The 12499-nt window shown below is 32.5% G+C and overlaps 1 protein-coding gene across 1 annotated transcript in view; it reads left to right on the forward strand.

Moving 5' to 3' along the window:
- Positions 1-1260: 1260 nt before the first annotated feature.
- Positions 1261-12499, forward strand: part of LOC139516987 (serine/threonine-protein phosphatase 2A regulatory subunit B'' subunit gamma-like) — a 34651-nt gene continuing 23412 nt past the window's right edge. Inside the window, exons 1-2 of the mRNA XM_071307507.1 lie at positions 1261-1451; positions 11894-12009. Coding sequence (XP_071163608.1) covers positions 1373-1451; positions 11894-12009 — 195 coding nt within the window. The 5' untranslated portion in view covers positions 1261-1372. The remainder of the gene's footprint in view (positions 1452-11893; positions 12010-12499) is intronic.

Genomic DNA, 12499 nt, shown 5'->3' on the forward strand with positions numbered 1-12499 from the left:
CCTAGGTTGGACTGAATGTCAGTCCTCAAAGGATTTAACATATATATATGTGGTGGTGTTTAACGACCTTGACTGGCCTTTCAGCCCTCGCACGGTCGGCTCGGTGCCCGAAGGCGTTTGGTGAGCTTTAAATATTCTGGTGCCATGGGTCAGGAACAAGTAGTGGAGGTCGCAATATGGAGTTTGGTCAGCTTGGCAGCCCGCTAGCCTCGATGATGGAGTACAGGTAGATGATCTCGGACGTAGTTCGAAAGATGACAGGAAGCATTATCAAGACCAAAGCCGTGAGGCAGTGAAATGAAGGTCATATCACCCAACAGCCTAGGATACAGCCCTCGGACGTTAATCGGCATAACACTCCCCATAATACAATGGTTTTGGAGTGCATGTTAACGCGGGTACGCCAACTACTACGTCTATCTGTACGGCATGGATTGGTTTCTGTCATCTTAAGTAGTAAGTCGTTGATATCTAACTGTAAACCCTCATCGAAGATAGCGGGTAAAGGAGAGCTGGCCCAGCACGTCCGTTCAGCTGTAATGACTGAGACGTGACTGATGTGATTGAATGAATGAGGATTTAACAAAATTGATTTCAAATTATTTATATAAAATATATAAGTTTTCCAAAGAAGGTACCCAAAGAAATTTGCAACGATGCAAATATTAAACTTTACAATATAAATAAATATGTTTAACCAATGAATTAAAATAGCAAAAGCTATGTTATTCAACAAATATATCCTTAATAAGCTTCATGTAAATTAATTAACAATGAAATACATAAAATATGAAATTTAGAGTTTTACCAAAGGGAGCTAAAAATAAACTAATAACACTGTCTGCTACAATATCTTATAAACTATATAACGAGATATTTCATAAACTATATAAGATATCTCATAAACTATATAAGTTATCTTATAATGTTTCAATTGCGGTATTATCTGTGGATGTGTACCACATCTATGTCCAAAATTAGAAATGATTTTAAAATAATACAGTATTTTTTGTGGAGATTAAATTATTTAATATTTATTAATTACAACAATAATCATGGTATTCTGTAAATAACAGACAGGCACTTTCAACATAATTTTTATTATTATATACATATTCTTTTCCTAAAAAGAACACTTATTATTGAAAAGTTCAGGTTAATACAAGTTTAAATCAATTATAAACTTTAAATAGTTTGCATGTCGAGACAAGAAATGAATTATTCCCCTTTTCAATAAAGGTGTCGCATGAGACAGAACAGCCAATCAGCTCATCTGTTATGAAAATGGAGAGGGAAGATGGAACATGTTTGGAGATATTATGAACAATTTGTTGGTATTTCGCCCCATGCATCCATGTATTGCTGATAAAACATGACCAAAACACCAACAAATAAAAGGAAAAGCATGGAGTGGTGCAACATTTTAAAAAAATATGTTGAAAGAAATAAAAGTGAGATATTTGCAAGAAAACACACCGGTGGTCAGTGGTATCCGGTCGTTCCGGCCCCAAACCGATCCGGCCCCAAGTCAATCCGGCCCAAAGTCGATCCGGCCCAAGTCGATCCGGCCCACGTCGATCCGGCCCCAAGTCGATCCGGCCCCATAATAAAATAAGAAATAAATATATTGATCTTGGAGGAATTTGTGACACAGTATAAATGGAATTTGCAAAAAGTGTCCAATGATGGATGACAACAGGTATTATCATCGTGTAATGTGTTTTCGTACTAATAACAATTTTCACTGCTTACGGTTTTTACTGTTGAGTTTTTATTTAGGTGTTTACTCAGATTTAAAAAGCATGTCCTGTAGATTGATTTTAGGTATCTAGTTTTTTTGTCAATGATTTCTACGATTTTTTACTGTTTCCGATTACTTTGCGATTTTTGTATGTCAAAAAAAACGGCGTCATATGTTTTCGTATGAAATAAAAATTGGATCAGTACACGGACAGGAAATGACTACAAAATCCGGAAATAAATTTTTTCTAAAGTCGTGGTTCTGGTGATCGCTTGAATCATAAAAAAAGTTATTAAATACTTTTCAGTACTAAAAATTACTAGTAAATAGTGTAAGGTTGGTGTTTCGTGTAATGAAATTTTTAGATTTTGATTAATTTTCAGATTGGCACCTGGTTTGTACAAAATACATTATTTTTTCTAAAATAAAATGCAGTTTTCAAAATTTATGATTAAATATAAAAAGTTAAGACTGTTTTCATCTTCATGTATCAAGGATGTATAAAAAAAAATTGTCAATGAAATATTGAATAGTTGGATTTTGAACAACCATTTTATATAAGAACCCTGCTAATTTTAACTCGATGGTTTATAATTAAAACGGCCAAAAAAACACATGACAGTCATATGTCTTGAAGATCCGGTGTCTGACTTGCAAAAAACATATCTGGACTTTATTTTAATCCTTCAGAATTTTTTTCCACAACTATTCTAGTGATGCGTATTTTTGACATTAAATAAAAATGGCTAAATAGGTCAGTTTTATTTAATTTGTTCTAACGGCTTTAAAAAGCGACGTTGAATATGTTTTAAATATATCAAGTTGTAGTGGTGTTGTTGTTCTAAATATAGAAACAGAAAAACATGCCACAATGTACGCGTATGCAGTCGAAACCGACGAAATGTGGTTGATACGAAAACATATGACATACGAAAACATATGACACGACGATAAGTGAAGTATTGGAGTACCAGTTAAAGAACTATTTTAAATCGATACGAAAATGATTGTTATTGTGTCGTTGGTTGTATGGCAGCTTCAACATATTTTAAAATATGAAGTTATTTTCCATGATAACTTTAACTTTAACTCATGGCGATTTCATTTTCTTTTTTTTTTCATACACAGAATATCTAAATAAATATTTAGTCCACTGGAACCTATTAAATTTAACTCATCATAATGACTTGATTAATCAAATCATTAGTCTATAATTGGTTTGTTTATTCAACAATTGTCTGATGATTGTGAACTAAGGTGATGCCACTTGTAATCACTTAATTAAATCAAATCCTGATTAATTGATCTTCTGGTTAAGGTTGGTGTATATAATAATTATAAATTGTATTTTTTTCAGGTAACATCACAGGCTTCTATTTACTTGTTTGTTTTTTTCATAATATCAACGAGGTCTTTATAGATTGATATTTTGTTTGGTGTATATAATAATAACCTATAATGGTTTACTTTTATAAACTGTTATTTGGATGGAGAGTTTTCTCATTGGCAATCACACCACATCTTCCTATATCGATATATTTTTCATAAATTTGACAGTATTTTGAATAGTTGTGTGTAGAAAAAACACAAGTTATATGAGTATCCATTATTCTTTATTGCAAGAAAATAACAAAACAATGACACTGAATGCACGTTTTCACACTCTAAAATATAATATCAGCACTACTAAAATATAACAATAACATCATACATACTAACTATCTCTGACACTCACATAAATATACATAACCTTTTAATAAATCATTTACACTAACAGTTTTACACTGTCACTTACTTAAAGGAATTGTTTTAATATAATTATACCCAATAATCTTGAAAACTTGTAATAAAAACATAATCAACCTAGTTGTTTTATACTCATCTGAAGAATTTTTTTTAATTTTTTTTTACCGTACACCTTTAACATTATAATAAAAATCATAAACATTTATGAATTACTTTAATATATATCTTTATTTTTATTCCTTATAAATATATTTTTTTATTGGGGCCGGATCGACTTTACATTTGGGCCGGATCGACGTGGGGCCGGATCGACGTGGGACGGATCGACTTGGGCCGGATCGACGTGGGGCCGGATCGACGCGAAAGCGTGGTCAGTGGTGGACTTGATAAAACTTGAACAATAAACGTCTTAAGCTGAAATGTCAATGATTTTATTTGAAAATATTACATATATATCTATTTTGGGTTGAAGGACAATAACACTTTGTAAATTGTGAACTCAAAAACGTTATAATTCACCTGTAGATCAGTTGCGGATCCAGAACTTTTCATAAGGGGGGGCCCTCTGGTTGACCTAAGGGGGGCCCGCTCCAGTCATGCTTCAGTGATTCCCTATATCATCAACCAAATTTTTCCCACAAAAGGGGGGCCCAGGCCCCCCTGGATCCGCCTATGTAGATATTTTTTGAATATTGTAAATTATTTTAGAGAAAGTACTTTTAAGGTTCATCATAACAAACGGACAAATATGGCTGTATTTACATGCCAAAAATTACTCTGAGTACAGACTTACCTGTGAACGTGGACAAGTTTTAATGCCTGGCATCCACTAGATATAATAAAGTTAAATGCATTTTGAGTTTCAGAAAGATAAAATCTCTTTTGGATTTTGATGGGCATTTTTTTCCTTCATGCAGAAGGTGTGAAAATTAACTAAGTTGTGGTACAACTATGAGATGCACCCTCAGGTAAAAAACCGGTTTGTATTGTTTTGATTGTCCTTAATTGACATGGACAAGAGATATCTTCACAACTATAGGTGAGTTAAAGAGTTTATCTGAGTCAGCTGTGAGTGGACAGTATCAAAGTAATTCAGGTGTTTGTTTATTTTTGCACCTTCTGCAGAAAGGAAAAAAAAATGCCCATCAAAAACCAAGAAAGATTTATCTTTCTTAAACACAAAATGCATTTAACTTTTATATATCTAGTGGATGCTAGGCATTAAAACTTTCTAAACAGCACAGGTAAGTCTGTACACAGAGTAGGTTTTGAGGTGAAAATACGGCCATATTTGTCCATTTGTTATGATGAACCTTAATAATTGAGTTTTAAGTAGATGCACAAGAAAGTTTTAACAAACAAAAACATATTATATGATAATATGAAATAATAAGAATGTAACCTTGAATCTTGCATCTCACATTTTTAAACAATCTGAAAAATTAAAAAAATTGATCATATTGGTATCACATCGTCGTTGGCAGCGTTAGCTTTGTCCGAAGATAGATGGTTTCCGGATAATAACTTTAGTATAAGTAAATAGAAATCAATAAGATTTTAACACAATGTTTATAACCATAAAAGGAATGTTGGGATTGATTTTTGGGGGTTATGGTTCCAAGGGTTTAGGAATTAGGAGCAAAAAAAGGGGCCCAAATAAGCATTTTTGTTTCCAGTCAATAACTTGTGTTTAAGTGTACTAATCTCTCTGAAATTATACCACAAATTTCCATACTACAAAGGGATGGTTATGTGATGATTGTCTTGAAGGTTGCATTCCTGTAAATATTGACAATGCAATTTCCCATAGGAACTCCTTTAACCGCTAAAACTGTACCACTTTTACTATGAAGTTTTGAATAAAATCTTATCCTAGAATTGAAAGTTCATATGCACTACAATTTTTTTCAAAGGTCAAAATATAGGCCTGTGCTGCATAATTATTTTCAACATTTATATGCCCTGAACTTCTCACAGTTTAAACTAACACTAATTTTCTTAACTACCCCTACCTCGAATAAAAGGCTACCACAGATTTCAATATAAACAAATTGCACATGTATATTTACTGGTAACATTCCCAAGTTATGTCTATGAGATGGAACACAGAGATCATAACTGGGAACCAGCATGTAAACAAAATTAATTTTATATGAATATTCTCATTTAAAATTAATATTAATCTCCCCAAAAGAGGTGTGGTTTGAGAACAAAGTGCAACCTTGAGATGATTAGCTGTAAATTTATTTCTAAAAGATACTATTAATTAATATTAATTTTAACCATGACTATGTCATTTAATATTTTATGATGTATTTAAATGAGTAGTTATTGTTGCAAACGCCATGAGAAATTTTAAATGTGATTATTTTTGGAATAAGGGATAGGGGAGGTAAAAAAAAAGGGGGGGGTACAAGATTTTCTCATTTCAAATTTCAGGAATTAAAAAAAAAAATTCTTCAAATATTTTTTTTGAGGGGATTAATATTCAACAGCATAGTGTATCGCTCAAAAGCAAAAAAGTTTAAGTTCATTAGACCACATTCATTCTGTATCAGAAACCTATGCTGTTCAACTATTCAATCACAATCCAAATTCAGAGCTGTATCAAGCTTGAATGTTGTGTCCATACTTGCCCCAACTGTTCAGAGTTCGACCTCTGCGGTAGCATAAAGCTGCACCCTGCGAAGCATCTGGTTAGGTTTACCATTGACCATCCCAATGACATTTATTTATATAGCAATCGACCACTGAAACAGGAATAACATATGAAGCAATATAAAACTGAGAATGGAAATAGGAATATATGTCAAAGAGACCAAAAAACAATATTATACAAATATAGCCTTTGTATGAGGTCGATACTATGCAATTACTGTCTTTTGTTGAGGTAAATATGCGGTTTTATTGACTTTTGAAAAACTGATATTCACTGAGGCCGACGGCCGAAGTGAATATCAGTTTTTCAAAAGTCAATTAAACCCAATATTTACCGAAACAAAAGACAGTAATTGTTTTATTCCATATTCCGAGAAAAGAAAATGTATTTGATGACAAACATATTATACCAAATCAAATTTTACATGAAACATTTTACCATAACGTTACATGTAAAAGCGCGTGACGTTTAGCGCGGTGAATAACACTTTCTCAGGTGAATATGCTTTTTTATTCAAAATCCAATTCATATAGAGAAACCTACTAAAATAATACCAATATAGAATAAAAGGATATATTGACCTGAAAGAAGTATATTGACTGAGGACGAAGTCCGAGGTCGATATACTTCTTTGGGTCGATATATCCTGTATTGACCTCATACAAAGGCTATATTTGATATATTATTAATTTCCGACCATGTTTGTATCAAAATCGTCATTTAGGTTTGTTGGAACTTTATAGATATTAGTAATGATTACATTGTCTCCTTGACAATAACAACATATTAGTTGTTATTTCATTTACTTTTTTTTGGGACATCTTATGTATTTGAAGATTTTTATTTCGTCAAATAATTGATCACATATATCATTTGTTTCAAAACGTTAAACAATATCCTGAAATTCATTACATGACGTCACAAAGTATATCGGTTTTTAGATATTCTAAAAATAACCGTGCAATATGCTTTTTGCCGGTAAATATGCTTTTTTCTATCCGCCGTTTTCACTCTACCTTCGAAAATATAGTTTAACATGTGACTATCCCTAAACGAATCAAATTTGTTAAAATATACGAATTAATAATATTCATGTATATAGTACATTATATTGACCTACACGTACTTGAGTGGCAAATGAAAGTCGAAAATCAAATTATTCTTTAAGATACAATTAATTTTGGTGGGTTTTTCACTAATCAACTGGAAATTTAAAAAATTGCTATGCCTCAATTTTTTTCCAATTTCTGAAATTCATTTTAGAGAATGATATGAATTTATTGACAATGTACACTGTACTATAAATACCTGTGTCCTTTGTTAGACTAGGACAACTAACTTATATTACAAACATAGACTCATTGAATTCCTAATTAACGTTCATGCATTACAACATACATACATACAAAATGTATTTTATAAGATCCTAGAAATCCAAAACATTATATTTCATGGATGTTTCATAAACTTTTCTAATTTTGATTGACAGAGAAAAATTGCAATGCATTCCAAGAGTATAATTTATTTCCCAAATATACCATTAAGGATTAGACCAGTCTTCATGACAACCATTACATCAATTCATTGTCGATAGTTTGCACATATGTTTAAACCCGCCTTCAAACAAAATTTGCTTGATAAGTTTAATTTAAGCTTTTACAAAGTCATTACAATAAAGTGAAAGAAAAGAAGAATTCAATCCTTAAACAAATAACTGAACAATCATGAATATTATCATGACAGATCTGATGAAATTTGCTCAACATAAAACGCATTTATTATCAAAGGATTAATGCTGGAAATTTACACACTGCTGAAATTGTGAGCCATTTGTAAAATTTTGTATGTAATGAATGTACATTTGTATAACAGAAAATAGACAACATGGGCAGTACACACTACAATTAAGGGTTATATCAAAACATAAACTTGAAAACATTTATTTCCAATAGTACAATGGAATATAATCAGTATCCTCTTCAGCTTAGGTGCTTTCTCATATGATTAAGTTTCTATAAACTAATATTGCTGCATGGTGAATTTATGATTTAATATAATAAATGATATATTTTCATTATAGTTAACTGTACATAGTTACATCTTAAGATATAATATGCAGATCTGCATGTGAGTTATATTCCTATCCATTGCAGTATAGAGCATTGCCCCTGTCAACTTAGAAATTGTTGTCATCTCAATTATTCTTGTATGTTTTATATTAGCTACAGGCATGCACATGGGTAGAATGCTCATATCTCAGGGCTCACGCTACCAGGTGACTTGGGCGAAGAAGTCGCCTTCCCGACCGTCACTTCGCTTTCCCCGACCCCCAAAAGAGAAAACAAGTCGCCCTGTTCTTGACGATAGTCGCTTTCAGTCGCTTCCGTCATCGGACATTTTCAATTTTTACCAAGTTGTTGAAACATAAATTTTTTACTGATAATTAAAGAAATTCAGACATAAACGATTTGTTTTCTTTAGAAAAGAGGTTGAAGCATTGTCTTCGCAGTGTGAATCAGGTTATTTGATAAAAATACAACTTTTTATCACTTCGTGCATTTCCGCAAGTTCCGGTGCTTGTTACTCGAAAACGTACATCAACCTAAATTTCGGCGGCAAAATAAGTTTGTTACTTCATTTAAACGTGATAAAAGTTGCCTCCAGTAAATGTTTAATCCATTTATTGCATTAAAACCGTCATGTTCCTTTCCAAATAACTTGTCAAACATCGTTTATTTTTGTAAATTTTCTTGCATTCGTCTGCCATTGACCGATTTCTAAACTACGGATCTGAACCGGACCAGCTATTACCGAAATCCGTACTTTTTCAATAATTACTACGGACGCAGGGATGGAACAGCTGACAGAAGAATATTGATCCCTAAGGGAAAAATTACGCATCCCACACGCATTAAGAGACTTTTGGTTACATCTAATTGATTGATGTATATAATTCCCTATATTTTTTATGGATTGTTTCAAACTATTGATTAAAGTTGCTTAACTCTGAGACTATTATTCTAATATCAATATATTATGGCCCAGTATAATAACTTTTATATTTTTTTATGAGAAACACTGAATTTCATACACAAGATAATTTTTAATTAAATTGTAATTGATATAATTTCTTTACATTTTTTAAAATAAAATAATTTTTTTTAGTGCTAGATATTTAGTTGGTAGTTTCTCACAAGAACCTTAGTAAAACTTAAACAACTTTTAATTAGGGCCCCGCCTTAAGGCGGGTTGCTCTATAGTGATCAGTCTGTCCGTCCGTCCGTCCGTAACACTTTAACTTTGTGTCCGCTCCATATCTAGAGAACCATTATGATTTCATACTTTATACTTTACATGTTTATTAACCACCACCAGAGGGTGTGTCATGATGTATGTACAACTTCCTAGGTCAAAGGTCAAGGTAAAAAAACTTTGGTTTCAGTTGACAACCCTGTGTCCTGTGGTGAAGATCGTGTCTGCTCTATATCTTGAGAACCGTTATGATTTCAAAGTTTATACTTGACATGTATATGAACCAACACCAGAGGGTGTGTCATAATTTATGAAGGACTGCCTAGGGCAAAGTTCAAGGTCAAAAACTTTGGTTTCAGTTGACAACCCCATGTCCTATGGTAAAGATTGTGTCCGCTCTATATCTTGAGGTATCAGGTCCGTTCGCGCCCAATATACTTTCGCACCCTACACGTTCGCACCTCTCACCTTCGCACCCAAGGTCCGTTCGCTCTCTACACGTTCGCGCCCAATTTTGATTAAAATTCCAGTTGAATAATTGGAAAATCATGATTGTTGTTTTTAATTGCTTTCGTGTAAATACTGAATGAATTTATAGCTTAAATTAGTATGAGTAAAAGATTGAAGATTTTAAGTGAAAAACACAAAAGATAATTGTTTTTAACAGCTTGGTCCCTTTGATCTGAAACAATGAAACAATAAAATATAGCAATACACTATTATAACCAAAACATAAAATTTATTCAACACACAAAAAAAAAACAACGTAGTCAGAATCTCACTTCATTTTGAAACGAGTCAATGAAACAAAGTTATAGCAATACACTAACCAAAACATGATGTGATTAAGAGTTATTCAACACAAAATAAAACGTTGACAGAATCAAGAAAGGAATATTATTTTTTTTAACAATACACTATCCAAAACATGATTAAGATTTATTCAACACAAAAAAAAATGCTGTCTCACTTTATTTTGAGACAAAAACAATTATACTTATAAGAATACTACTTGCCAAAACTTGATTACAAAGTTATTAAACACAAAACCAATTAAAATTGGGCGCGAAAATGTAGGGTCCGAACGGACTTTGGGTGCGAACATGTAGGGTGCGAAAGTGAACGAGGGCGAACATGAGTGGGTGCTAACGTGAATGGGCGCAAACGGACCCGGATTCATATCTTGAGAACCGTTATCATTTTAAAGTTTATACCTGAAATGTATATAAACCAATATCAGAGGGTTTGTCAACATTTATGTACAACTTCCTACGGCAAAGTTCAAGGTCAAAAACATTGGTTTCAGTTGACAACCCCATGTCCTATGGTAAAGATTGTGTCCGCTTTATATCTTGAGAACCGTTATCATTTTAGAGTTTATACCTGAAATGTATATAAACCAATATCAGAGGGTATGTCATAATTTATGTACAACTTCCTAGGTCAAAGGTCAAGGTCAAAAACTGGTTTCAGTTATCAACCCCATGTCCTATGGTAAAGATCGTGTCCGCTCTATATCTTGAGAACCGTTATCATTTCAAAGTTTATACTTGACATGTATATAAACCAACACCAAAGGGTGTGTCATAATTTATGTGCAACTTCTTAGGTCAAAGGTCAAGGTCAAAAACTTTGATTTCAGTTGACAACCCCATGTCCTATGGTAAAGATCGTGTCCGCTCTATATCTTGAGAACCGTTATCAATTCAAAGTTTATACTTGACATGTTTATAAACCAACATCAAAGGGTGTGTCATAATTTATTTACACATTCGTAGTTCAAAGGTCAAGGTCAAAAACTTTGATTTCAGTTGACAAACCCATGTCCTATGGTAACGATACAATGCACATTATTCACAGCAGGGCACACAGAGATGGCTCCCATCTCAATGATATCTAGTTTCAAATGTTACTTTAATTGTAATTTTTTACTCATATGAATTGAACAACATAAAAAGAACATTATTTACATATTGCCCTTTATACTATTGTAAAATCCAAACATTGTAGCGCACCGCGCGAATGAGCACTTCTCTTTCAAATCTCACCACTTCTCCCTATCAGTTTCAAAAAGAGAAGTCACTTCTCCCTATAATTCTGAAGTAGTGTGAGCCCTGATATCTGTGCATGAATTAAAAGTTTTCCCTGACATGCCACTTTCATTAGGAGATTCAAAACTTAGTTTTTCCCTGAACCCACATACATGTACACTATTATTACTTTGATGATATTTTTGGTGTATATTTCATCTTATATAGTAATTTATGATCAGCAATGTCTATGTAACAGTTACAAGAAATATCAAATAATCATGCTTATTAACTAAGTATTTTGTAAAAAGACATCAAGAATCTTATTATCCGTAAGAATACCTCAATCACTGTCTAACGTGGTGAGCTCTTTGAAAAATTATTTTCAATACATGAACTGACCCCTGTTTTTATCTTATTCCATCTTATTCTGAATATTTTAATCTTATGTTTTGTTTATAATAGAAAAAAGACATCCAGAAGAGATAAAGACAGAGGATTTTGAAATCTTCAATGAATACTATCAGAAATGGCGTGGAATTGATAATGAGTATAAAAATATTCCTAGTCTCTATGTAAAGGTTTGTAACAAATATAGTATTAACCTATCTTTTATCCATGATAATCAACAAAAGTTGAAATTAGAACTGCCAAAGGACCTAAAACTCTTTAGATGATTGCGGCGGAGGACATTTAAGCGCATTGATAGGACGTTTCAGCAATAAAAATAGGACGTTTGAGCGCCAAAGTAGAACCCTTTTGAGCGCTAGAATTTTAACCCATTTTAGCGAAAATTGAAATTGTCAAAGCCCATTTTAGCGAAATATTTTTTACCCTTTTTAGTAAATAAATAATAAATTAAAAATTAAAAAATGTTTAATAGATTTAAGACAGCACAATATAAAACATGTCAATTAAAATACAGCGCTAATAGACTCAAGACAGCACAACATAAAACAATATAAAACTTTTCAATCAAAATACAGCACTCAAAGTCTAAAAGGTTAAATCAAATAGTTTGTTCTATCCTGGAATTTATAACATAAAGAACGTACCTAATGGACTCTAGAT

Source organism: Mytilus edulis, chromosome 3, assembly GCF_963676685.1.
Source record: "Mytilus edulis chromosome 3, xbMytEdul2.2, whole genome shotgun sequence".
NCBI classification, from domain to species: Eukaryota; Metazoa; Mollusca; class Bivalvia; order Mytilida; family Mytilidae; genus Mytilus; species Mytilus edulis.